Source organism: Teleopsis dalmanni, chromosome 2, assembly GCF_002237135.1.
Source record: "Teleopsis dalmanni isolate 2A chromosome 2, ASM223713v2, whole genome shotgun sequence".
Lineage (NCBI taxonomy): Eukaryota > Metazoa > Arthropoda > Insecta > Diptera > Diopsidae > Teleopsis > Teleopsis dalmanni.
The window spans coordinates 179,812,754-179,839,837 of record NC_051847.1 but is presented as its reverse complement, the minus strand read 5'-3'; the positions used below and the strand labels follow the sequence as shown (position 1 = coordinate 179,839,837).

At 28.5% G+C, this 27,084-nt stretch overlaps 5 protein-coding genes across 6 annotated transcripts in view; 2 read left to right on the top strand and 3 right to left on the bottom strand.

Moving 5' to 3' along the window:
* Nucleotides 1-5,903: 5,903 nt before the first annotated feature.
* LOC119685503 (fibroblast growth factor receptor-like 1) lies at nucleotides 5,904-9,280 on the top strand (the record flags this gene model as incomplete). The annotated part of the gene is given in 4 exon segments (XM_038099801.1): nucleotides 5,904-6,591; nucleotides 8,030-8,145; nucleotides 8,208-8,433; nucleotides 8,497-9,280. Coding segments are annotated over 4 exon segments (1,062 nt in total). The 3' UTR covers nucleotides 9,108-9,280.
* A 4,915-nt stretch (nucleotides 9,281-14,195) lies between these two features.
* Nucleotides 14,196-18,187, top strand: LOC119680641 (lysosomal acid phosphatase-like). Of its 2 annotated transcripts, XM_038093564.1 has the most exons (7): nucleotides 14,196-14,302; nucleotides 14,447-14,570; nucleotides 16,817-16,912; nucleotides 16,985-17,227; nucleotides 17,295-17,432; nucleotides 17,504-17,905; nucleotides 17,969-18,186. In XM_038093564.1, coding segments are annotated over exons 1-7 (1,170 nt in total). In that variant the 5' UTR covers nucleotides 14,196-14,300; the 3' UTR covers nucleotides 18,134-18,186. The 2 variants fall into 2 exon arrangements, with proteins under 2 accessions (XP_037949492.1, XP_037949491.1); XM_038093563.1 differs by lacking the exon at nucleotides 14,196-14,302 and having other exon boundaries at nucleotides 14,396-14,570; nucleotides 17,969-18,187.
* Nucleotides 18,188-18,254: 67 nt separating this feature from the next.
* On the bottom strand, nucleotides 18,255-19,775 carry LOC119683864 (uncharacterized protein C15orf61 homolog). Its single transcript, XM_038097733.1, has 3 exons — nucleotides 19,608-19,775; nucleotides 19,357-19,543; nucleotides 18,255-18,437 (listed from the first exon to the last, which is right to left on the bottom strand). The coding sequence occupies exons 1-3, from the start codon at nucleotides 19,707-19,709 to the stop codon at nucleotides 18,307-18,309; spliced, it is 420 nt and encodes a 139-aa protein (XP_037953661.1). The 5' UTR covers nucleotides 19,710-19,775; the 3' UTR covers nucleotides 18,255-18,306.
* Nucleotides 19,776-20,163: 388 nt separating this feature from the next.
* LOC119682106 (phosphoinositide 3-kinase regulatory subunit 4-like) lies at nucleotides 20,164-25,795 on the bottom strand. Its single transcript, XM_038095462.1, has 15 exons — nucleotides 25,584-25,795; nucleotides 25,344-25,524; nucleotides 25,104-25,274; nucleotides 24,769-25,049; nucleotides 24,102-24,702; nucleotides 23,844-24,039; nucleotides 23,566-23,784; nucleotides 23,018-23,498; nucleotides 22,280-22,394; nucleotides 22,005-22,218; nucleotides 21,786-21,938; nucleotides 21,271-21,721; nucleotides 20,778-21,216; nucleotides 20,530-20,705; nucleotides 20,164-20,464 (listed from the first exon to the last, which is right to left on the bottom strand). The coding sequence occupies exons 1-15, from the start codon at nucleotides 25,679-25,681 to the stop codon at nucleotides 20,230-20,232; spliced, it is 4,011 nt and encodes a 1,336-aa protein (XP_037951390.1). The 5' UTR covers nucleotides 25,682-25,795; the 3' UTR covers nucleotides 20,164-20,229.
* Nucleotides 25,763-27,084, bottom strand: part of LOC119676286 (gamma-aminobutyric acid type B receptor subunit 2-like) — a 3,716-nt gene continuing 2,394 nt past the window's right edge. Inside the window, exon 5 of the mRNA XM_038087525.1 lies at nucleotides 25,763-25,801. Within this exon, the coding sequence (XP_037943453.1) occupies nucleotides 25,763-25,801 (39 nt within the window). The remainder of the gene's footprint in view (nucleotides 25,802-27,084) is intronic.

Sequence of the window (27,084 nt, the reverse complement as noted above, 5' to 3'; positions counted from 1 at the left end):
TTAATAATAATGTTACTGAACGGAATCCGGATGCTTAAAATATTATTTTTTTAGTTTTAGATTATGATTAGTATCTAACTATTTTCCTATTATGACCTGAATTATCTATTCAAAATTATTCATTTCTTGGTCTTCATCTTCTAGCAACTCACAATTAAATTTTTGGGTTCCATAGTAACATTAAAAGTAACTGAATCTTGTAGATCAGGGCTATTCAAAACACGGCCCACGGCTAATATTTGTGCGGTCCGCGATTGATTTCTAATCTACCACAATTAGGGAAATTTTTTTTGTTATATTGTAGTAACATCACAATTTTTTATTTTTATGGTATCCCAAATTAATTGGTTTATATATAGAACACATTTATTTGTATATAGAAAATAATAATTAGTTTGTGTTGAGAAGAAAATTAAGAAAAATAGAAAAAACAAAAGTATTGTTTATTATAATAAATCCAAAAGTCCAGCTTGAACTGTACATTTGCTTGGAAAAATATTGCAAAGTAACTCCATGTCCACACATTGACTCTTCAGTGTACAAATTCATTGGATCATGTTTCCAGTCTATCTAATGTGACGATTTTTTTTTAATTTCAAGTAATTATGTAGTTAAAAATCCCTAACTACATCTTTCACAGATCAGACAGGGTCTCAAGAAGAGGAGGGGCCACTGCTATCCTTATTAGGAGAAACATCAAACACCATCTTAGAATTAATAATCTACAAGCACTCGAAGCTACTTCAGTGGAGTGATAAACAATAATCTAGTCAAGGTGTAAAGAGGGGTTTTAAAAAAAAATTGAGTTAAAAAAGAGTATAAGTGCTTAAATGGGCTAGCTCAAAACAGCTTCAACATAATAAATATATTGTTTAAAAAATTGTCTACCTATTACTATAAATATTAAACATCATTAAGGGAGTTGTTGGGGGAAAAAAGCAAATACATAGATAATATTGTATATTCTATAAATGGCATTAAATAATTAATTTCTTTCTTCATTTAAATATTTATACAGTAGCAGAATATTGTAAATCAAATTCATATTTCTAATAAAATTTTTTTATATAAAAATGCAAATTATAATTTTTTGATATTCCATGTTTACCATACTGGTATATGGTATACACACAATGTAGCAATCTTATCATATCGCCGAAATGTATACGAATATACTTCTATGCATTTATATATCCCAGTTCATATTATTTATACAATATTAATTTTATCAGTGGCTAATAAAATCAATTATAAAATTACATATATATAAACATTTATATATTTATGTCAATAACATATATATATATATATGTATATGTATATATTTCACTAAATCTAATGTGCAACTGTATGATATGATAATGTGTTGATAATAATTATCTACGAAGTCCAAGGAGCTAAGCTGTTGATATAGGCCATTGTTGTTTTTACCTATCTATTATTAAAGAACTGATAACTAACGTTTGTGTGCTATTTATCGGGTTTAGAAAACCCTGAAAATGATATAATATTGAAATGTGTGATAAATTATTTCTTTCATAAAAACATATACAAATATGTATTTATTTAAAATGTACGAGTATATTTTTAGAACGGAATACACGAGTATAACTTTCCTTCACAAATTTTTCTATTAATGTTGTTTTTACAGCGCCTCAAACGTTCGTGTTTTACTTATCGATAGTGACTGACTACCGTGTACTGGTGTTTGCTTAACGATAGTTCGATCAGAATGTTATGGGCTTGTGACTAACACTTGTTGCCGATGTCAAATAGTAGTTGTTTTGTAAAGGTTTTGTTAATTTTCATTTTTTCTAAGTACATTACTTAAGTTGTTTTGATTTTTATCGTGAAGTTTTTATCGTGTCAGTATTAGAACGGCAATAGTTGGATAAAATACTTTTGTGTTTGATTTGAAGTGTAAGATAATTAAGCTCCTCAAGTGAACTTACAAATTTAAAAATGTTAAAAGTGAAAGTGTTAAACTGAAGACCTCGTGAGAAATATTTTGTGTCTGTACTTTGTAGAGATAAAATTACTAAAATGTACTTATTAGAAATTTTCTGATAGTAACTTCTTAAAATTTAAAAACTTGTGGCATTAGTTTTGTACATATCAAAAATAAGTTAATATGATAAATAAAATTATGTGAAAAATAAACATATGCATATAAATATTTATCAATATTAAAATAGAAAATAATCTTAGAAAACTAACTTACAAACGGACACATATATAAATATATAATATAAAAATTTCTTTAAACTAATAAACTAATAAATTTAATATTAAATAAATAACAAAAAATAAAAACAAACCGTACAGTACGCTATATTTGATATAATTTCTTCTTTCATGACATTGACCAATATTTTTTAGGACATTTTTAGGCATAAAGCACAAATTTAGTGTACTGTTGCGTACAGTTGTTGCATATAGCCAAATTAATTTTTTACAAAGTTTATATACACTACGATCGAGTAATCGTTATATATAAAGAAATAACATTTGTGTAATATCTTTGATGTTATAATATATAATAAAAATGGTATTAATATTGTTTTCCTTTTTAAAGGACACTAAATTTTATTGAGTGTTCTGTACATGTACAGTACGTTTCAATAGTGTACTGCTTATTTTCGTTCACTAATAAGTAATATCAAAGGAATATTGGTCAATGTTATGGAAGAAGAATATAGTATATAATATATTTAATCATTTTAAAAATAGATTAGATTATGTTTAGTTATGCTTAGTATAATTACAACACATAAAATGGGGCACACATAGCTTCAGCTCGATTGTATTGATAATAATAATTTATTTTATTTTCACGTTTTGACATTGAAAATATTTTGTGGTGGCTTTTCTATAGTAAATATTTCTTGTTTTGGAAATCGTTTGTTACAATATCATTTTTATTTTGTTTTTAATATAAGAAATTTATCCGTTTTGTCTGTTGCCTATTTTTGCCGTGTTTTTAGTGCTGTTAGTTGCCACTTTATTTTACACGTTTTTTTTTTAACATTCTTTATTAGATAAGAACAGTACAATTTTAACTATTTGTTAATTTATTACTATTGTTGAATTACATTTAATTATTTGTTACAATTTTTATTTTTATTTCCTTGTTTTGGCTCTTTCTAATTTTTACCGTGTTTTTAGTGCTGTTAGTTTCTATTATGTTACATTTATGTTACTGTTAGCTGAAAATGATTAATATTTACTTATTTCAATGTATATATATAAGTTAAGTTGGGCATTGACTACTTGCATGAAGCAAGTGAAGAGTTTACCTTTTAATTGATATGATATATAGGTTGATATTTTCAATGTCTAATTTAGTTACGTTAGTAAATGATATTCTGAATTTTTTTTTTTTGACTACATGCTTTTCCACTGGAAATGTTTATAACATATATATATGTGTTATTTTATAACATATATATTTATAATTTATGTCTTGTTTTTTTTTCTTTTATTAAGTACATTTTTATTTAATATAGTTTAGTATAATTAGTAAGCACTCTGACGGACTTTTTATTTTTTTCAGTTTTCTTTTTTTTTTCATACAGTGCTGTTAAGCCTATTTTTTAAATTGCAGAGAAAACATTTTTAAATGGATCGTCTTGAAAAAAAAAATATTGACTAGTATTATTTACTTTTAATAAATAAATTTGATTTATTAAACGTAAATAAAAATTCCATATTACTTAATTTCTCAAATAAACGATGTTGAGGATTGTTTTATTATTTGAATGAATGCATTCATGTGAGCTCCCATATAAATATAAATAAATATTAATTTTTATTTTAATATTTTTTTGAAAATTACTTTATTTATAAAAATTATTATTTTGAAAAATGTTTATATCTTACCGAAAGATGATCCATTCTTTTTTTGATCCATTTGGTTCTTGCTTTTGAAGAAGAGCAAAACCAAATCTATTTTGTTCTAAGTTCTAAATTATTTCCTAATGGAATAAATATATAAGCGATATTTATATTTGATCTGTAGTGTATGCATCCTATTCAACTTGTATGTAATTTATGAATTTATGTAAAAATATTAAACATGGTTTCATTATATCAGATACAAGTTTGTTATAATAGAGTTTCCACATTTTTATTATTGTTTATAAATATTATTATTAGTACACTCAAAATCGTTTGTATGCTTATTAATAACACATTGTTTTAGTAGATTAAGGGGATTTCTTACTTCTTTCCTCTCAAGAATTTTGGAGATTTGAAAATTATTTTTTCTGCAAAATTCTTTTGCTGCTGTGCTTTGATATTATTTCTTTAATTTTTTTTTGTTTTTGACTTATTTTTCATTATACGACGACTCATTTATTGCTATATGTATATGATAATGTTACACTTTTGTTAACAACTCAATTTAATAGATTCCAATATGTTTTATTTAAAATGGTAATGCGATGGATTTTTAAAAGTGATATACATGGACGTATACAGAGAATCATTTAAAGGGGGAATTTTTAAAAAAATCTTTGTAACTAGCGTAAAATAATTCGATATATTTCACGGGGTTTCGATCCTCCCTTTTTTACATTACTAGGATTACAATGTTACATAGAACAACATTGAACTTATGTTGACAAACCATTTGAACATGGGTTATACTTTAGTGATTGATTTATAAATAATATTAAAAGCAGTTTAAGTTAGATAATGTTCAAAACGTTAATCATTGCTGTCAAGGAATACTTGGTATTATTAACTAATTTTTCAATTTGAACAAATAACATATATATTCAATTTAAATGTTTTGTTGTAATTCCATGTGTCAGTCGATCAAATGGATGTATCGGTAAAACCCATGATTAATTACGATTTTTTACACTTTAATTTCGAAAAGTTTTCATAATACTCATCTACTACATTTAGAAAATTTTAATAATTTTATTATATAATTATATAACTCTTTTATATATATAATTACATAAGTGTACTACCCGAATAGACAGTTGAAAAAAATTAATGGTTCATAATCTTTTACCACTCACCTAAAAATGTTTGATAAAAATTTTATCAAATCCAGTTAGCTCATTTCTATGTGAATTTGAAACAAATAAATAGATATACAAAATCTCTTAATATATAGATAGATAGATACATGTTTATTAAGTGAAAAATAAAAATGAATAATTAATAGTAACCTTGAATTCCGATAATTTTAGTTATTGTAATTATATATTTTATTACATTATTATATTATTAATATAGTATTTGTAGCTTTAAAGTATCACAAATTCAACAAAAGTAGATAATGTTTTTATTATTCATATTTCAGTTAAATAAAATATTTATGTAAATTATAAATCAAAGGGGACTTTTGAGAGTGTATTGAAGTCAAAGATGCACAGCGTGTGTTTAGTATATGCATATTTAAAATACCCACATTGTTAGATGTTTATTGCAATTAATTAAAATTTATATTTAAACTGTTCAATAAATTTGGTGTTGATAGTCTTTCTGGTTAGCTAAGAAACATAGCAAAGTTGTCAAAACAATATCGCAAAAACAAGTTTCTCTACAAAAGAATTGCTTTGAAAAAAGAAATGGACAACTTCAAAAATTAATTTTCAATTCGTTGAACTTGTGTTTCCAAATAAAGCTGTAGTTTATAAGCTCGTTCTAATTTAAAGCATGGCTAATGCTTTGGTTAGTGTCACTAATTAAATAAAAAAGTGACAAAAACAGCTTTGGCTATTTGTGGAAAAACATGATTAGTCCTCGTTTCTAATTTGACAGGCACGAGTTCTAAGCCTGGCATTTGCAGTCCAAATAAATTCTATATGGACTATAAATCAATTAAAAAGAAATTCGAATATTTCCTAAGACCACAGTTGTAGAGTACTTTGCAATACTCGAAACAGCGTTGTATGGTCAGCCAAATTGCAATAAATTAACTAAATTTTTGTGTTTGTCGATTCTTTCTTTACTATTCGGATCCTTCTCACTTTTAAAAAGTTTCATTTTGTCATAAAAACGCCTCACTCTCAACAAGAAAATATTAACATCAAGTTTAATTAATTTTTTAATTTTAATTTTATTCATAAAACCATATTTTTGTCACATTTATAAATAATTTTTAATGAAAAAATATGCCGTACGTGTAATTAAAAATATTTATTTTAAATTTCAATAAATAATAAAACTGTTTAATTCGAAACATGTACGTTATTTTATCCTTAAAATGGCAGTGATTTACTTACGGCGAGTTTGTTAGTCGCGGCGAATAATCCACACAATTGGACGCTATGTCCGTGTGCCCTGCAGAACATGATCTAATACATTTCACATCGTCGTTAAAACTTTTAAATTAAATTAAAAATGAAAAACATTTCTTATTGATTTGTTATGAGAAAAGCTAAAATTTTACTTATTATAGTTTTTTGCAGCTGTCAATTTTTAAAATTTATTAAAATGAACTAATTGAAATGTGAATTTTAAGTATGAAGAAAAAATTTGTACGGTTTATTAATGTAATTATGGCTTTGCTGTTTCTATTTGTAATAAGTTTTTTACTTATGAATGCTCAAGGTCGTTACTTCAATAATACAGGTAAGTCACTTTATGTTTTTTTTCTAAATTGTGCTGAAAAGTATAATATTTTTAATGAAAGTGTTGTGAAGACTTCGTCGTTTTCGATTCCCCAATATTTTTAATATTAAAGACGTTTTTTTTTTGATATAACATCGCTTATCGTTTTTATATATATTTAATTTCATATCGTATATATATATATATATTCATAAATATTTATTTTATTATATATAATTCTATTCTTTGTTAAATTGTGTTTAAAAATAACAGCTTGGATAATTGTTTTTAATACATTTTTATTTAAAATTTTAAATATATAAATATTACATTTATTTTAATTGTTACTATTAAACCAGCATATGTTTTTATTTCAATTTTAAAATTTTTTTCTAATATTCAAAAATATTCTAAAAATATAATCCAAGTAAAAACCACACCCAAAATGACTTTCAAACTTGTGTCTGCTGTTTTTAGTGCTTGATCCTTAGACGTCTCTTGATTCGCTCCTTTTTAAATTTTGTTGCAAAATTCTTATTCAAAAGTTAAATTTTAATTTATTGAAATATAAAATATTTTTAAGTAATATAATGTGATTGTCCTAATATAATTAAGTACACTATTTTTGTCCACTAAAATCTTCAATAGATAGAAATTTGAATAAAAATAAGTTTTAACTAGGAATAAAGGTTGTAGGTAAGCATAAATTGACTTCTCTACTAAAGATCGGATTGGGATTGTTACATTAGCTACTGATAATAAATGGTATATATATATCAAAACAGAACAAATATCGAAAATATATCAGTATATAAACCTAAATCCAATAAATGTATGGATAGTTATATATTTTTTCATACGCTTTATGAAATGCTTTATAACCGAAAATTTAGTGAAATTACCGCGTGTATTTAAACTAAGTAATATTAATAAATAAGATTTATATAAGTTTTTTTTATTTGTTTGAACATATATATCTCTTGTAAAATATTATCAGATCTTTCGGTGTATGAAGAAATTTTAGATACACTCGGTCGCTTTTATATGACGAAATTTTGAATAAAGGTAACCTATATAGTTTGGGATTCATGAATACCAACCCACTAACATTCTCACAAATAAAAATATAGACCACCACTTTGTAATAGATACAATAGATTCTTTGCAATTGAATGTTTTTATATAAGCTTTGATTTTGCTTTTCAAAACCCCTACTAAAATGTGTCTTTGTATACGCCAACGACTATACTGGTCTGAATAATTTGAAAGATTGGTTTAATATCTAATGCTTTTCTAAAGATTATCCTTAGTAGTTCTTTCTTTTTAGTGGTTCTTTCTTTCTTTTCTTTTTAGTTGGCGACTTATTCATAAAATAATAATATAATTTATTTTTATTTATTTTTAATTTTTTTATGTTATTAAGTTTTTTATATTCCATATATTATTATTTATTATATAGAAAAAACTGAGTTAATACAGCAGCGCGTTGGCTATGACATAAGACTGCAATGTGATCTTAAGGGATTACTAGATGATGCCAAACTTGAAACTATCAAAGTTCATTGGTTTTTCAAGGCATGTATTATCAATTCAAAAAAAACAAATAAATATATCTAAAAATTTGTCTTCCTTAACAGCACTGTACTGAAGACTCTGATCGTAAAAATAACTGTAATCAATTTTATGATGACAATTGGACCGAGCTGCCCTGTAAAGAAACATTTTGCAAACCTGATCTATTATTGCGAAATTTAACAGAAAAGTATTCAGGATTGTACAAATGTGCTGTCTACCCTCATTATCTAGACTCTAAACAAGCGCTAGATATACAATTAGTAAGAACTTATCTCTTGGAAGTTAAAAGTATGTTTGTTATATTATTTTTTAATCAAACATTTTAATAAAAATTTGTTTTTTTAATTTTAGATATAACCACAGTTCCAGAATTTTTAAATACTTATCCGAATAACCAAACAGCAATTGTTGGTTCACAAGTCGTATTCCAATGTCGGGTGTATAGCACAGTTTATCCAACAGTAAAATGGTTCAAACGCATTGCTACACATGCCACGAATGCAGATTACACTACTGTTAACAGCAGTAATTTTAATACCCATATTGTCAATTATAAAGGTCGAACATATGAGTTACTCTCAACTGCTCAGGAAAAAATCATCAGTGATCATATATATTTAAGTAATTTAGTTATTAATGATGTACGTCTCAAAGATGAAGGTTACTATGCATGTGTCGCGATTAGTTATCGCGGGCAAAGCATTAGGGAAGCCTACTTGCAAGTCAAATACTCTGATCAGGAATATTGGGCAGATTATGACACTGAAGATCTGCAACAATACACAGATCCTAGGGAGTTTTTACTTCTATTTCTAATGCCACTTGGTTTAGCGGTGCTGCCAATTATGGTATGGTTATGCTTTAGGGTGCTTACCAGATGTAAACACAATGATAATAGATTCAAAGAACAACAGTATTTAAGTGTGAAAACTCCAAATAAACAGTGTGTACTGCAGACTTAATTTAGGTATCAGTATTTAGATATTCTATATATTAACTTTAAATATTAAACATAAACAGACTGTATTAAAAATAAGCAACTATATTATTCATAATATAGTTAAAATATTCATTTAATTTTATAGGATAAGCCAAAACTATGTGATGTACTTGTGTATAAACTTAAATGTATCTACATATAATTCAAAATAATAAATACCAAATAAAAATCACTCTATATTTTAATTGTACTTTGTATTTATCTCATATTGCAAATGTTAAGACATTCTGTATAAATTTATGATATACTTACCATATCTGATATACTTCTCAGATTGAATTAGAAAATATCCTATATTTAAAAATATTCTATGTTTATAATTTTATTTAAATTGAAGAAGTAGAAAAAATAGTTAAAATATATTAAAATATAATATCTTGAAAAATATGTTAGTTGTTGTTGTTGTAGCCTGCTAAGAACTGTAAAGCAGATAACATGAGATACATGGGTTAGGATGTGGATGGGTACTGGTTGTGTAAGAGGAAAGTTGATTTTTAAAGGTTGTTGGTGAGTTTGGAAGGGATGGAACTTAAATTGAAGTGAATCGGTTGCATGATGGAGAAACCTGTTCAATTCTAATGGGTGAGTTCATAGGTCACAAACAACCACACAAGAATGTTGTACAGCTTATAATGGCGACAAATTGATATATCTTTTAATATATTTGTTGGAATGTAAATACTTTTGTTATTTCATTTTCAATATTATTATAATATATACAATAATAATAAATATAATAATAATATATAGAAAGAAACTATATGAAAATTGAAATATTCAATCACTCGTATATGTACTACTAAATAATAAAAATTATATATCTGTTGCGACTATTGCCAGGTTCTCATCATCAGTGGTCTTAGGAAATATTCGTATATTTCAATAAATTAACTAAATTTTTGTGTGTCATTCATTCTTTTCTATTCGAAACCCTCTAAATTTTGAAAAAATAGCTTTTTTGTCATTATAAGAAAGCGTTTTAAAATATCTTTTAAAACATTTTTTTGCTTTGGTCAATTGAATTACGTTAAACATGAAAATTGTGTCAATTTTTCTTTATTAGTTTTATAAAATATTTTATATGGCATATAACATGTCAAAATTTTATAAAGTAATTTAAGAAAAAAATTATGATTAATAAAATCAAAATTTTCAGTAGATTTAATCCAATAGTTTTCAAACCATAGACCTGTCCCAAAACGCTGCACTATATTTTTTAGCACGTCTAGTTATTGGTGTGAATACTTCAAATGATATTTGAAGTGTGCCTTAACTTTTATCTAATGCGACAACTTCAAGTACATATCTTTTATTTGCGCATTTGCATAAACATCGCCAATCAGTCGGAGCCTATTGAACCGCCTCTACAGCTGGAGTAACAAGATGTCTAGAAGCGAATCTACATCCGAAAAAATGTCAAACGAAAACGATCATGAAACAAGCCGTTTGGCGGGTGGTACAAGCGTTTGTACAACAACACACGAGTATGAATATTATTATGTACCTAGACGTACGATATATACACATTGTATACATGCTCCCATGCCATTAACTGTAGCTGTGCCAATATTAGAATCTATATCTACTCCAGCAGTAACACCTATTACGACTTCACGCTATCATTTATTTTACAATGTACCGCAGGGTTATGCTGCTGCACATAGTTGCGAGCATGTTCCAATTTCATCAGGTGTAGTACATAACTGCTGTGCTCTTCATAGACGAAACGTTATGACTCAAGGGATGACCTGGCCAAGACAAGTAGAAATGCGTGTTATACCAGAAAATATTTATGAATACGTTTCACCCTGCCGAGAAGGATTCTTGGTGCCCTACGTGCAAGCAGAATCCACTCACAAAACTTCTAAGGAGGAAGAAGATGAAAAATGTACCCCAACTCCAAAGAAAATACGTTCACCTAATGTTTACCGTGCTGAAGAGGGTTATTTGGTAGAGGAGCCTGATGACTAGTGTACAGAAGAATGACTCTAATGTAGTACAATACAGGAGGCTAAGACAACTATGGGTAGAAAGCTCCAAGGAACACTATAACAGTTGCAAAGCATATTTTTGAATTATCATTTTGTTTTTGTACCAATTTATCGGTTTAAATTAACATTTTTTCAGGTTTTCAATATATTTTTAGTGATCATCATTTAAGTTAAAAACGCATTTTTATTTATGTTAATGAGTGTTTCGAACATATACTTTAAGTATTAGAATTTAGAAAGACTAAAATGAGAAGGTAAGACTGTACTCCATTTGAAAGTGGAATATGACAAATAATGGAAAATGATGCGATTTGCAATGTTTGAGAGAACAATCTTAAAATGTAGATTTCAGTCACTTGAAGAGTACGATATTTATAAAAGACATAATTATAAGCTAGATCAACAGATTTGAGAAATGAATTTAGTAATACCACCGGTTCAAAAAGAAGGTACATATTTATAAAAAATATAAATATAAGCTAGACCTACCTAGTTGCTAAACAAGTTAACATTAATATTAACTATATTGTCAGTATCTATAAATTCTATTTTTAGAATGAAGCAATGCATGAATTTTAAAAGGATATACGGACACTTATGGTAGTGTTCGGTTAAGCGATACGTATAACTTAATGATGTATATTTACCTTGCATGAGTTTGAAACGCAAAACTGGGAAAGGGTTAACTTTACATATATCCTAAATATAATATAAATATTAAGTGTCACAATAAATCGAAATTTTGAATATCGAAATGGGAACTTATCACATAAGATACTGTTGTAACTGTTTTGCTGTGAAACGCACACCTTATATATATTCAATGTAAAAAGTGATCATCAAAATAAAAAAAATTTGATTCATAAAAAACTAATCAGTTGTCATTGATACTACCGCTGGAATTCCACCGTTCATAAGAAATAATTTAGATTTTCTTAAGAGAAAGTATACCAGCTTACAGCAATTATATATAAGTCAATATATAGGTTATTGACATCATTACCAAGTGCATAGTGGTTAACATAAAGGATCCTCATCCCAATAATTCTTTAAAAGAATTCAGTTGTCGTAGAGAAGATTTGCTGATATTCCTACTATCATACAACAAAAAGAGAGTGGTTTCACATTGAAAAGGTGTAAATTGCCTGATTCTACCAGTATAGATGGAATAATTAAGGTGCATTCTGATGAGAGAGTGCAGGCTATCTGTTATTTGTGTAAATTGCTTGATTCTACTAGTGTAGATGGAATAAGTGAGCTATATTCTGATGAGGGAGTGGAGACTAACTGTTATTTATGTAAATGGCCAGGATCTATCAGTGTAGATGGTATGAGGGAGGTTCATCCTGAGAATGAAATGAACGTTAGCTGTTATCAATTCCATTAATCCACAATTCATAATTCGTAAATAATCATTAACAACTATTTGTGTTAATTCATCTAGGTTTGCAAAATGATTATTAATCTTTTAAAAGATTTTTAAGTTTTCAGTGATATTTGTTTAATTTTTCCTATTGTATATTCTCTGTGAAATGCTTATCAACGTCTGTACTCGTATGTGTGACATTCAAAAGCACACTCTCTTGCCGAGCAATTTCATACGTAATTACTAATTAGATTATTTGTTTATATAGAATTTAAATAAATCTGTTTTAAAAAATTGTGCATGGCCACGATAACAAAAGTAGGGTTCCATACATGTATATATAGGGTAATCAAAATAACTACTAAAATCATATAATTTTGCATTATATATATATAAAAAATATTTAATATAACGTTTTAAGAAAATGATTATTAACAAGATTGTATCTTTATTGATTAGATTAATTGTTTTAACTACAAAATGAAAATGAATCGCAGAGAAACTATATTATTTTCAATGCCAGTTTATATTAAGTTTAAAAGACATCAATTCTTTAATTGATTGCCCGTCGTCATTATTTAAAACTGATGAGGATTTGAGGTTTGATAATTATAAGTGGAAAACAAGCTTTACTGCAAAATACAATCCTGAATGGATACTTTGATATTCATATCCCTATTCATATATATTAAGTTGTTCGGAAAGTAGTTTCGTTTTTTTTTTTTTTTGTGGAAATGAAAGACAGTTTTCGTATAATAAACAAATACTTTATTAAATTATATATTGGCCGTTCTGGTCCAACACCTTTTGCCATATTTCTGGTAGAAGCATAATTCCAGGCTCATAAAAAGTAAATATGTCACGTTTTATGGTAACTAGTTTCTAAAGTTTTTATTCCATACTTATTTAATGCCAATTTAGATTACTAATATTAGATTTCTTAAGACCTTATATAATCGTTTCCTTAAAAAAGATAAAAAGATAATGATTTAAATAAAAAGTGAATGTAGAAATATGTTTTCTTCACTTCCAAGATTGACAATTAAAACACTTTAATCATTCACTAATTAGTCAAAGCTAGTAGGGCTGAAGTCGGCTGGATAAATTAATTCTCTGCCAACACAATTATGTGTGATTCCCATTGTAGGATTATCGAATGAAATAAAAAAACGTGCCTTAGCGTTTTTATGAATATATATAGATCTTAAGGGTACCGGTTTTGACTCCCCTAGAGATAGTCAAGCGAGGCATTATAAATTGAATTATGGAAATATAATATGACAGCATAATAATAAATCAAACCACTTGTAATATAAGAAGCAAAGGTTTAAAAAATCGGAAAAACGATATTACTTAAGCACAGTCGCTTAACTATGAATACGTTATATAATTATGAGCTTATATATATATATAGGTATACAGAGTCTTTGCTACCCAAAGCTATTGAAATTACATTATAACTATTAAAACGATTTTCAGGGAATGAAAATTAGAAAAGCATCTTTAATACATCGAGGGAAGTAAGTAAGTAATATACATATATATAATTTTTATAGAATTATAGTTTATACGAAAGATGCTACGAAACCCTAAAATAAACACACACACAAAAAGCATAACAATATGTGTGAAGCAAATAGTAATATAAACGGGTTACAGCACTTGACGTACTCTTACAGTCGCCGAGCCAGTGCAAGAGCTAATTCAGACGTGTTTAGATCTTGTGGACGTTTGTTTATAGTTTATATTGAAAATAATTAGACAGAAAGCATAAAACAAAACAAACAACTTGAAAAAAATGTAAATTATTTTTAGATATTGCAAAAAAGGCCAATGCAATATTAAATATTAAAAACCAAATTTAAAGTATTTGTGTAATAATTATATTATAGTTTTATTATAATAAATTAATAAAATGGTTTTCAATATCGATTGTAAATCAAGGCGTGGTACCAAAATATCTGTGATTATACTTGGAGGTGCACTTTTTACAATAATGGTGGCTTATTCAGTATTTGGGGATAACAACGATGAGAAAGGGCTCAAAAATTTACGTATGATTTCCATTGTAAGTATGTCAAAGGTGGCATGGACTTCATTAATATTACCTTAAAATTATGTTAATTTCAAATTATAATTTCTACTCAGAGAATAGAATAAATTTAAGTATATTATGTATATTACATTTAATTTTGAATAACATGAATTCTTGACATTGTCAAAGACGCTAAGATTAGATAAATGGATATTAAATTTACGTTTGTAAACTAATGAAGAAGATATCGGTGACTTTATATAGTATTTTTATGCTTGATCAGCATAGTAAGGTGAGCATAAGTGAACCATTTTGAGATATTGAGAATTTTTTGACTGAAGATTTTTTTTGGATAGACTTTTTTCTCTTTGACATAAAATATAAGAGAAAAATCCGAAACTCCCTGTAATACAGTTTTATTTTTGTTTTCTGGACTAAAAAATCATCTCCAAACTTTATGCCATGTTCGGAAAAAACACCCTGTATAAATCTTCCTATACTGAATATAAAAGTCTTAAGCGAATTTAACCAAGTCAAAAAATATTTGTACTACCAATAAATGTAGCACAAATTAATTTTAATAATTTAATGTGAATAGTCACAAAATTACAACAATCCTTGTAATTGTAAGACCATAGATACATTTTGATGAATACCAATCTTGAAAAGAAAAGCTATTTTTTATATAAAAAAATATATATTAAAAATGTAAATTTATATTGAAATTATAATATGGCCGTGTGCGAGTTCGAGTAAATTGATGGTAAAATGAAGGAAATAGTGAATTATGTTGGTATGGCAGCGAATGTTGGTATTTACCAGAATTTCGAGTAGGGTAAAAATTAGATGAAAATTAGATAAATTAGGTATTACCATAAATAAATATAAATAAATAAAGTAAATAAGAGCAGTGCAAAAAATCCCTTGGAAATTTCAATTTACTTTACCTCAATTTACTCGAACTTGCACAAATAAATATTATTTGCCTAAATATTATTTGGTAGAAAGTATTTAAAAGTACATGCTCCATATCAGAGCTGTCCAAAGTGCGACCCGCGACATGATTTTAATCCACTACAATTGTGCAAATTTTCTTTTGGTGTTCTAGTAAAACCACTTTATTTTATTTTTATGGTATACCAAATAAATTAATTTAAATTGATAAATTAATAAAACTAAATTTAACATTATAGCCATATTTTTATTTTTGTCGAAAACCACTATGAATGTATGTATTTGTTTCTTCGGCCCTCCAATCTGTACACTGATTTGTATTGGCCAGTGATAGTGTCTGGTCTGGACAGTTCTGCTCTATATTCTTAATAAAAAAAAAATTACTTTCTATATGTAAAATTAATAAAAATCAATTGATTATTACGATTAGTTGTTGACAAAATTCAAGGTTTAGAAAACGCGAATCTAATGCATATGTTAGGATAAGGACTAGGCACTTCCTATCGTTACATAATTTATACCAGAATTTTCAGTACTATGATAATATAAATATTTCTATATTTGAAGTGGACAAGAATACGGTAAACCTAAGAATAAGCACTTATAAGAACACTAACACTAACTAGATATTATTTAACTCTTAAATGCACATATTTTTCAATTCCCTGGTAAGGGCGTAGCTACAAGCGAATCAGAGGATGAGGCGTATATTTAAAGAATAATGTTTTCTTAAAACTGTCGGCCAAAAAAAGTTATCAAATCGAGAAACTGTTAACACGGCTGTCTGCACATACACATGCCTATATCATTGCTATAACACTTAGCGAGGATAGAACGATGAATGGACAGTCGCCCACTTTGTTTCCCTTGGGAACACACAACGTCGTTGATATTCTATAGCAATGTTCAGTAAATTACGCTCTTAGGAATTTATAGAAGGACTTTTTATTATCGCATATTTCTAAAATTTTTATTCATGAGGGCTTATATATATCTATCCTATAAATAATTATTCAATTGCACAATTGTCTAATTATAAAATATGTTTTGAAAAATAAATATTTTTCATAATGTTATCAACCACTGGTTCGTAAAATATTGTATTTCCGACTTTAAAGATATTTTTTTTTATTGGTAAATAATGGTACCGGCTATTTCAAAAAACACATTAAATATTCTATTGATTCATGTAAAACACATTATATATTAACTGTATCACATTACGAGTACTTTTTGATTAAAAACATTTATACAATGTTTAGCACATTTGCAATATATTAAAAAATATATAAATATATGTTTTCTTTTCAAATATATTTTTGAAGTTGTTCCGTCATGGCGAAAAAAATCCTACTTCTTTCTATCCGACTGATCCACATATTTTGCATGATTGGCCCGGTGGATTAGGTGCCCTAACACAGGTTGGTTATATTTAACTTGTTGTATAGCAAATAAAATATATATTTAAAGTTTTTATAAACGTTAACACAAAGACTGGTAAATTACAAGCCTACAACTTAGGTAAGAACCTACGTATGCGCTATTATCGTTTATTACCTTCAAATGGAATTTACACACAACAACAAGTGCATGTGCTCAGTTCCGCTGCAGAGCGTTGTATTATGAGTGCTCAGGCAGTTTTAGCAGGTTTTATGCCACCGCTGGAACATAACAATGTACTACCTATAGCCTGGCAACCAGTGCCTGTAAATACAATACCGCGTATGGATGATACGGTAATTTACAAAAATATGTTTTTTTTATTTTATTTTTATAAATAACTTCTGCAAGTCTGTTTTGTAGCTCTTAGCACAGAAGAAACCATGCCAGAAATATGATACAATATTACAAAAACTATACAAGAATCCGCCACCAGAGTTACGTCAACTAAATGAAGAAAATGCCGAACTTTATAAGTTGTTATCAAAAAATACTGGAAAGGTGTGTAGAATAAATTATTAAAAATGTGATTATTGTCACTAATAATTTAATTAATTAAATTATATTCCTAGAATATATCGAGTGTTTTGGATATAGAGCAGTTATACACACTTTTACAAATAGAAACAGAAGCTGGACTTGCTATACCTGATTGGGCGGAAAATATATTTCCAGATCGGCTTGTACCGTTAGCAGAACGAAGTTACACTTTCTTCACCGAAACGAATTTAATGAAAAAAGTCAAAGGCGGTGCATTCATTTCTGAAATACATAAAAATATGCTTAGCAAGCATAAAAAGAATTTGAATCCAGATCGAAAAATATTTTTGTATGCGGGTCATGACGTTACGCTAGTCAATGTAATGAATTCTTTGAATATCTTAAGTCAAACTGCAAAATTACCGGAGTATGCCTCAGCCTTGGTATTTGAACTTCACCATAGTTCACTATTCAAAAATGATTTTGAGGTTAAAGTAAGTCTCATCTCAATACTAGTAATGCGTTCTCTGAGTGACTAATCATTGTGTATTTTACAGATTGTTTATTACTACAATAGTGATGACAAATTTCCCAAAGAATTAAGTATACCCAACTGTGATGCACCTTGTTCACTGACCCAATTCAGTGAATCAATCCATTCTTTACTTTTGGAAAATTATGATGAAACATGTGAGAATCCAGCGGCAGATTGCAAAACTTAATTAGAATTAAAATTATTTATTGTTAACAAAAATATAATTTGTTTGTTTTAAATTAATTAATTTATATTGTTTTAAATGTATTAATTTATATTGTTTTATATATTTTAATTCGTATGGTTGTAAAAATAAATATTTAAATTAAATGTGCTTTGTAAGTTTATTTTTTTAAAAAACTAATATCTAGAACCTTTGTCTTCAGCATAAAGAAAGTATATTGGCACTTGGCTACGATCTGTCATGTAAACCATTTCTGTGTGACTGATGAGATGTATTGCCGCAATTCCATAAAACAACATAGGTAGACCTTTAATGAAAAAAAAAGCTTTTTAGAAATAATAATAATCAGTACATGAAATAATGTATATAATGAATCTAATAACATAATAAATTTACTTGTAGATTTCTACACTCGGATCACAAAATTTGATATGTAGTGGGTAGACCATTATTTTCTAAATAAACGGTTCTAAATTTTTCTAAAAAATGTTATTACAATTATAAAACCGTTATGTTTAATATCATATTTGTTTTGTTTATTTGGTATTTAAAGAATTAGTGCATACACAATTTATGAACATGTGTTTCCTGTGTCAACGGTGACCCCTCAGTTTGAGAAACTAAGTTGAAGATTGGGTACCCAACTCAGTATAGCAGACGATGCCAGGGTATATATCTGTACTTAAAACAGAGATTAGGCGTTAAATTATCGCTGGATAAACTGATACATATTCTCCTCAAAATTCATAAAAGATTTGGCTAACAACTAAGAACGGATATACTGGTAACGAAACGAAACGAAAATGGCAAAAAGGTTTCAGGAACGACCAAGTCTAAGGTCTGTACTACGTATGTTACTGCTCGAAATAGCGACTGTACTAGGAGATCTTAATATTAAGACTGCTAAGAGACTGAAAAGAATAGAAAATCCGATCATGGGATGAACTATTGAGTGATTATAATGATGTTGGTGTTTTGTTTTAATATCAAAACTACAAAGTGCATATGAAATATTTTAAAAAACAAACCATACATCTGTAACTATGTTTGTAGTATTTGTATCACATTGATCTTGAGATCTTGAGACATATGTATATATGTATATCAATAATAACTTATATTGTATATCAGTCGTATAAAAGCACTTTGAAAATTGTGCTATATTACAACAAAATAAAAATAACTTTATTTTTAGAACTTATTTATAAATGAATAATTAAGTTTACCTAAATTTATAACTTTTAAAAAACGAAAAAATTTGTCTTCTAATCCTAAGTCCTGCACTTCACGTTTACTGCAATGATATTTCATATATGGATAGCAACCGGTGCGCAGTATATGGTAATTAGTGCCAGTATCTAATGTCCAATTAAAGTGTGACATGCCGTGTTGATCGTTCTGCACATCTCTAAACTAAAAAGTAAATAATGAAGTGATTAAGTAATATAAATAATAATAGTTTTATTACATCACAAACCTTTACAAAATATGATGTCCACGGCGGTTCATTACATTGTTTTAAATATGCGGTCAGTACTTCAGATGCTTTTGGTTTTAATAATATTTGCGTTATTCTCATATTATTTATTTATTAATTTTTATAATATTGTTTCATAGCACACATTTCATATTAAAAATATATTTATTATTTTAATTTAAAGAAAAAGTTGTAAACAATAATCAGCTGTTTGGTTGTCAAGGAAATGTCAACAAACTATGTTTTTCTTACATACTGTATATTTGCAAATGCTCGCTGTTACTTACAGTGAGGTTTAATATTACAGGTCGAAGTAACGACACTGTCTTAAATTCACCAAAATTTGTTTTTTTTTTTGCCGCTTTTATGGAATAATATATATTTAATATTGACAGATTATATTGAATTTATTATATTTGTTATCATACATACTTATAATTTTATATGTACAAAATTTTAAATAATGGTAAGCTTAAACTAATAGTATAATAATTAATTGAAATGTATAATTACATTCAGTAATAAATTTTGTTAAATTTTGCAAATCACAGTTGAAATAAAATAGTTTGAGAATAAAAGAATTGCAAAATAATTCAAATTATATAAATAATTGTAACTTAAATTATTTCCATAGTTTGATAGCACCATCCCGCGCTGCTGATGCTATATATATTTGTCCTTTATCACTTTTGCACATCAGTAAGTCGGCAATTGCGTCTTGATGACTGGCTGATGGCATGTCTGGGCCAGATCTTGGATTTTCTTCAGCTGACACTCGCAAGGCGTTCATGTCAGTATTATTACCAAGCGAAATAATATTTTCCTCTATAACGTGACTGCCATCAATCAAACGCGTACTGAAAATATACAGCATTATTTTTAATTGCTGTGATATGGTGTATATAAGAAGAAATCAAATTACTTATAATTGAATGTAATATCATTTAAATTATCCTTCGGCGATGGCACAACTAATGCTGAGCTTTTGGGGTCACACAAATTCCAAAACCGTATACGTTGATCTGAACTTCCAGTCAGAATAAAAGGCGAATTGTCCACAACACCACTTAAGACACCACATGTTGTTGCCGGATCGTTCTGTATATATACATATATAATAAGAATAATTTAAGACATATGTATAACTTTTTTATTTTTACAATATCTTACCATACTAGTGTTGGATAATGGAGGTGCTGGACTAGCCCAGAGTACAGTTTGTCTATGATTTGTTTCTATATTCCAAATCGAAACTTCATTATTAGATTTTGAAGCTGATATTAAGCAGGAAGGCTCTGTAGGATGGCAAGCTACTTTACGTATCCAAGAATCTGAGGGATGTTTTATTTCTGCAATAGCTAATCTAAAACGTAAATCCCAGCATATATGTTTGCCACCACTGGTACCAGTAGCAAGCCAGGAACCTGTAGAGTCAGCACATATTGTTGTAATCACTCCATGACGTAGTTCATTTTCTAAACGCCAAGCACATTGTTGTATGCGTGTGTCCCAAGCTACAATAGCGCCGTATAGTGTGGCATATATAATAATATTAGGTGACGTGTGATCATAGGATACCATATCTACTACAGGGCCATCACTGTGTTCACTGCAAATATTAAAATTTATTAACAAATTGTCTGTATAAATTTGTTTGAGTTACTTTTGATTTAAATGGAGTGCTTGTTGTAAGGTCATCTTTGAAGAATTTCTATCGATACGCATTATAAGTAGACTTCCATCTTTTCCACCAACTGCCAATGATTGTCCACCATCACAGGCTGCTAAAGCATATATTGGTGTATTTGCAGAATACACTTGTCGTGACTTGTTTATGGTTTGATTGCCATTTAGTTTGTTACAATCCCACAAACGTACCGTACCATCTATGCTGCCACTAGCGAAAAGCGGACCATGTGGTTTAAGTGCAGCCAGTTTAATAACTGACTCAGAGTGTTCATGTAAATGTGCTATCAGTGTGCCATTCATGCGCCAGTTATTCGGGTAGGGAGAATTTTGTTTACCATAATTGCCTCGCTGTGCAATGGAACTATAGCGCGTTTTGATTTTATTTCGCATTGCTTCAAGATCCTTTCGACATTCTGAAGGGCGTTCTAAAGAGCGTGAAGAAAATAGGTATTTCAGTGTTGTAAAAATTATTTTATTAAATTTATTTACCTTGCCAGTAGTTACGTTCAGGCATTGTATACTCCCCTAAAGATGTTGCCGCACTTAATAAGTTTTGTTGGCCGCCTAATAGTAGCACCCCAGATGCTGGACTTCCAGCTATACCACCGATAGGTGAACCATTTCCATCAGATGCTGGCGATGCTAAAATTAGAGAAATACCATCGGTTATGTCTTTGATTTATGCTTAAACATTTTTGCAATATTTACGTGTTTCTATAGGTAATTTGGATTTTTTTTCTGCTAGCGGATAGTCATGACAATTCACTTTTTTACGACTTATTACTATGCGCCCATTGCCTGAGGCTGGCTCATCAACATCCAGCTGTGACTTATGTTTAAGCTTAAGTAAGAACGGTTTCATAGCAAGCAATATCATTTCCAGTATGTCATTCAAACCTTCAGAGCTTAAACGTCGAAATAGCTAATACGGAACAAAATTTAATTAATAAAAATATAAATATGTATGTAAAAAACAAACATACATTTGTTAAAACCTGTCCCATGTCTGCATACTGTGGGGCCAGTCCAGGTCTAGTATTACGTCGTTCTTTTGCACGATTCTCTAGAGCATTTATAAATGCTTTTACATCCTGAAACCTAAAAAATATCCATTAATCATCATATATACAATAGTTAAGTTTAAGCTGGATGAATAGCCACGCATAGAGCTATTGACCTCAAGCGATACCAAATAATTTTTATAGAATAATTTTTATGAAGCATTTTAAACTAGGCTTTAAGGTTGTTAACGGGTTTCATTACAGGTCATTATGGTTTGAAATATCACCATCATAAAGTACAATTATCTGCTAATTCGGAATGCAGATTATGCTTCGAAGATGAGGAAATTACCATGCATATTCTTTGTGACTGTCCAGCTTTAATAACGCACAGAAGAAACTTGTTTATATGGAATTTTTGAACAGAACAGATTAAGAACTCTTCTCTAGATTTAGTTCTGGACTTTGTTCACAAAGCTTTAAAGGGCTTTGTGGAATCAATAGTGAAATTGGTACAATAGGACTCTTCTGGCCGCAGTACCGACTGTTAGGCGAGTTTATGTTTTAAACTTTTAATAAATAATAATAAATTACGCTTTAGTGGGATTTGAATTCAAACCCTGTGCGCTGTAGTTATAGTACATACGCATATATAATTAATATATAATATATATATATTTATATATAAATAATTAATTAATAGCAATTTCTTAAACCTACCTGAGTACACTATCATAAATCTGTCGTGGTATTGCTGGTTGTACGTAGTCCAACAGTATATCGGGTTTCTCAACTTGTATCAGTGGTGTTTTTAAAAACTGTTTGATTGCTGGCATTACTTTGCATTGCACATCTATAGCACTTAAGGTACGTGCAGCTGTCGAAATCATGCCACTGATCTCATGACGAATCCATAGGTTTGGATGACATAAATAACAAGCAAGTTCTTTTATAATATCTGTCACTGTAGGCTTTTTAATGTGACCCAATTCAATTAAAATTGTTACAGCACGTATTGCTTTGGCTATAACGAATTCTTCACGGTCCGTAAATCCTTGCTGTAAGAGTGGTACTAATATATCTGATGCTTGCCAACCAATATAGCCAGCAACTCCAGCAATATTATCATAAAAAGCGCCACGCAAATTTTTATCGTCGTCATTTAGAAAAGTCATTATATGGGAGAGTATTATATCGTTTGCTTCATTTTGAAAAGAAATGAATGTTATTTTAGTGTTGATATGGACATAGTGTTTTGTATCGCTTACCTTTTTCTTTTCCGAAGAATGCACATAAATCGCATATACCTGAATCCATAAGGGTTTGTTTTACTACAGGTTTTGTATCTGTTAGGAGACTAAGAACGGTTAACTGTATGATATCGTGTAATGCATTAATTTCTGCTTCATATCTCTGGGTAACCATATCATTTGGTGCATTTCGTTGGGTTTCTTCCAAAAAATAAACAGCAATTTTTGCCAATTTTGCTAAAATTAAATTAAATTTCAAGTATATTTAAAAGTTTGTTGTTTATTATAAATTTTACCAATATTTCGTGCAAATGCAACGCGTACAATAACAGCGCTAGGCTCACTGGATAAAGAAGCTATAGCAGGTAAAATATATTCCGGAAATACGTTAGCATCATTGAGCGGTATATCTTTGACCATACTTAAACAAACAGTTAATGTTTCAATAGCTTGTACCTGTACTTTAGCTGAAGAATGTTGTGCCAGGTGTAGCTGTTAAAAAATTTTTAAATGAATTTAAAACCATAAGCAGAAATAAAATTATATACGCTTACAATATAAGGTAAGATGCGGTCCAATATGGTCTCCGATGTTGTGTATTTTGAAAGTTTTTGTAATATTTCTAGCGAACAAATTTTTGAGTTTGAATGCTTCAGACCACGTATACAAGAGGTGACAACAGTTATAATTAAAATAAGTCCATCTTGTTCAGGTGGTAGTCGTAGGCAGTATAAATCATCTTTCTTTTCAGTTATGGCAAGTTGTTTAAATCCATCAATTGTTTCTTCATCAGGCGTCACATTTTGTGCATTTGTCAAAACCTTAATACAGTGGTTCATATCGGTATGTAGTGTTAAGATTTTATCATCTGCAGACATAATAGGCGTAGAGGAAAATATTTGCAAATATGATTGTAAAAACGAATAGAAATATTCCGGAAAAAGACGACCACGTTCGTCAGCCAAATAATCTTCGGCACTTTTTCGATTTATTGAATCTAAATTAATCATTGACGCTAATAAATTTCGCAAATTTTCATTATCGATGCCTTGTAAATGTTTTTCAACTAAATCGCGTTCACCACGTCGATATGCTAACAGTTGAGATAATTCAAAGGGGGCGGTACCTTCAGTCCATAATTCTAACAATGCACAACTAAATAGAAATTATTCAAACATATGAATTAATATTTATTAATTACAATATAGATGGTGTACAAACCCAGCAGAGAATATATCCATAGCTGGTAGAACAGTTGTTCCAGAATAGGGACCTAAACGTAATATTGAGTCCGTAGGAAACATAGAAACATTTCCTTCTGGATCTTCTGATGATAACGTTTTAACGAAACGTTCTGGAGCAATGTAACAAGTACGTCTACGGCTTGTATCAAAAAAGTATGTGTAATCAGCTGGATTATCTTCCGGTAAGTACGTTGGCTTAAATGAAGCAAAATCGGATAATAAAATCCAATTCCATGATGTTATCAATATATTTTCTAGCTGTTAAAGCAAAAGTCGTAAAAGAATATATTTTTAAATGTTTCATTATATTACCTTAATATCACCATGACATATTTTCTGTTTATGACATTGGTTTAAAGCACATAAAATTTGGAATGTAATCCATTTCTTTTCCAAAACAGTTAGAAACGGGCGTGTGGAGACGCGGTCATATAAACTATGTTTCACAAATTCTCTCATTATATATGCAGCTTTGTCAGTGAGCTGTGAAAGTAAGAACACAAATCGGCTTGAATTTTAATATATATATTGCATACAAGTAATTTAACTAACCTCAACTCTCTGAAATGGCAAACAATTTACTGCATTAGCAAGTGTTTTTTTAATATATTCCACTCTCTCTTTATAATCTTCTAAAGGTAATGTTGGATCATGTTTCACAAATACTTTTACAACAATCAATCCTTCTTCTGTTTTTGCTTTGGCTACTTTGAAAAAACGTGTGCTACCCATACTAAAGAACAAATAAATTTAGTTATTAAAATTAAAATGAAAAATTTTAATTTCTCTTACTTTGAATCAAACACAATTTCTGTACCAAATGTACCCGAAAAGTAGTGCTCCACAGGGTATATTTGTGATGGTGCTATTCCAACCAACTGATTACCCATTTTGATTTTATTTATTATGCTTTAATCTAATTTATTCTTTAATACTATTTTTATTACACATAAACTATAAATTGTTTTTATTTACTTTTTCTTAAGAACGATTCGTAAACTTGACTCCAGCTGATTTAATATGTTATCATATTTGTATAGTTTGTGTAAATAATAACTAAAGACAGGGTTGTTCAAATAATTGTAGAACGAAAAAGTGTTGTGTTATACTCGTAAAGTATGATACCAAAAAACTTTTTAGTAGTAAATCGCAAATTTATGTTAATTTCATAGTTCTTGGTTATCATGGTAAATTCGTGTTAAGATGTTAAAATATTAAAGTTAAAATTATTGTTGCACTCTCTTATGAGTTGAGAAACTAGCTTTGTGTTTAATTTTAATTATAGTTAATACTATGTTCAGACAGCTAAATTTTTCTAATTTCGTAAAAATGAAATTGCTAATTTCGAAAGTATTCATACTGCCTTAAATTAAAAAAATAATATGGTTTTTGTTTACCATTCGAATTTTAAAATTTATATGTTCCAAACAGCATTTACATTTGGGAAATTTTAAAAGTTGATTATTATAACTATTAAGAATGGCATTCAGTAGTTTTATTAGCTTTAGTGGATTTCAGGTATGTGAATTATTGTACTTCACTCTATTTTAAATTAATAACATTAATAACTTACTAACATTTATTTAAAAAAAGTCACTTTTTTGTTATTTTAACTTCATCTTTTGCTTAAAACTTGTCTTACGCATAGTTGCATTTGAAATGTCACTTAATTTCAACCTTCGTTTTAATGAAGTTAAGGCCATTTTCCTTAATTTCGTTCTAACCTTAAAACTGAATTTTGTATGGAATTTTGTAATTTGGCTGAAACGAAGACGAAATTAAAATATTTGCGAAATTAGGATGTGTCTGAACATAGTATAAATTTTGATAACTCTTTAAACACTGTAAAACATTGCGAGTTCAGCTTTCATATGAATTTTATTTGGATATGTCTGTATGAATTTCATTGATATCTAGTTTCTCTACTAAATATTGTATATTTGAGAGAAATTACTGTTAAGCTTTATTTTGAGTAAAATAGGTATTTTGATTTGCTTTAATGATAATTTGCCTAATTTACACTGCTCTCGGTAATATTATAAATCGAATAATTGGTGTATATGTGTGTAGGACTCCTACGAAATTGTGTTATGCTAGCGATGGTAACCAATATACAAATGAAGACTAGGATCTGAAATGGTAAACACGTTCAGTTGAAATTAAAGCATGGTTACATATATACACGACTTTAGGTAAGACGTTGGAAAATTAGTATCAACTTAAAAGCATAAAAGCCTATTAGAGAAAATTGATGAGTTTTGCATTGCCATTGACTGATATTGTCAAGAGTTTA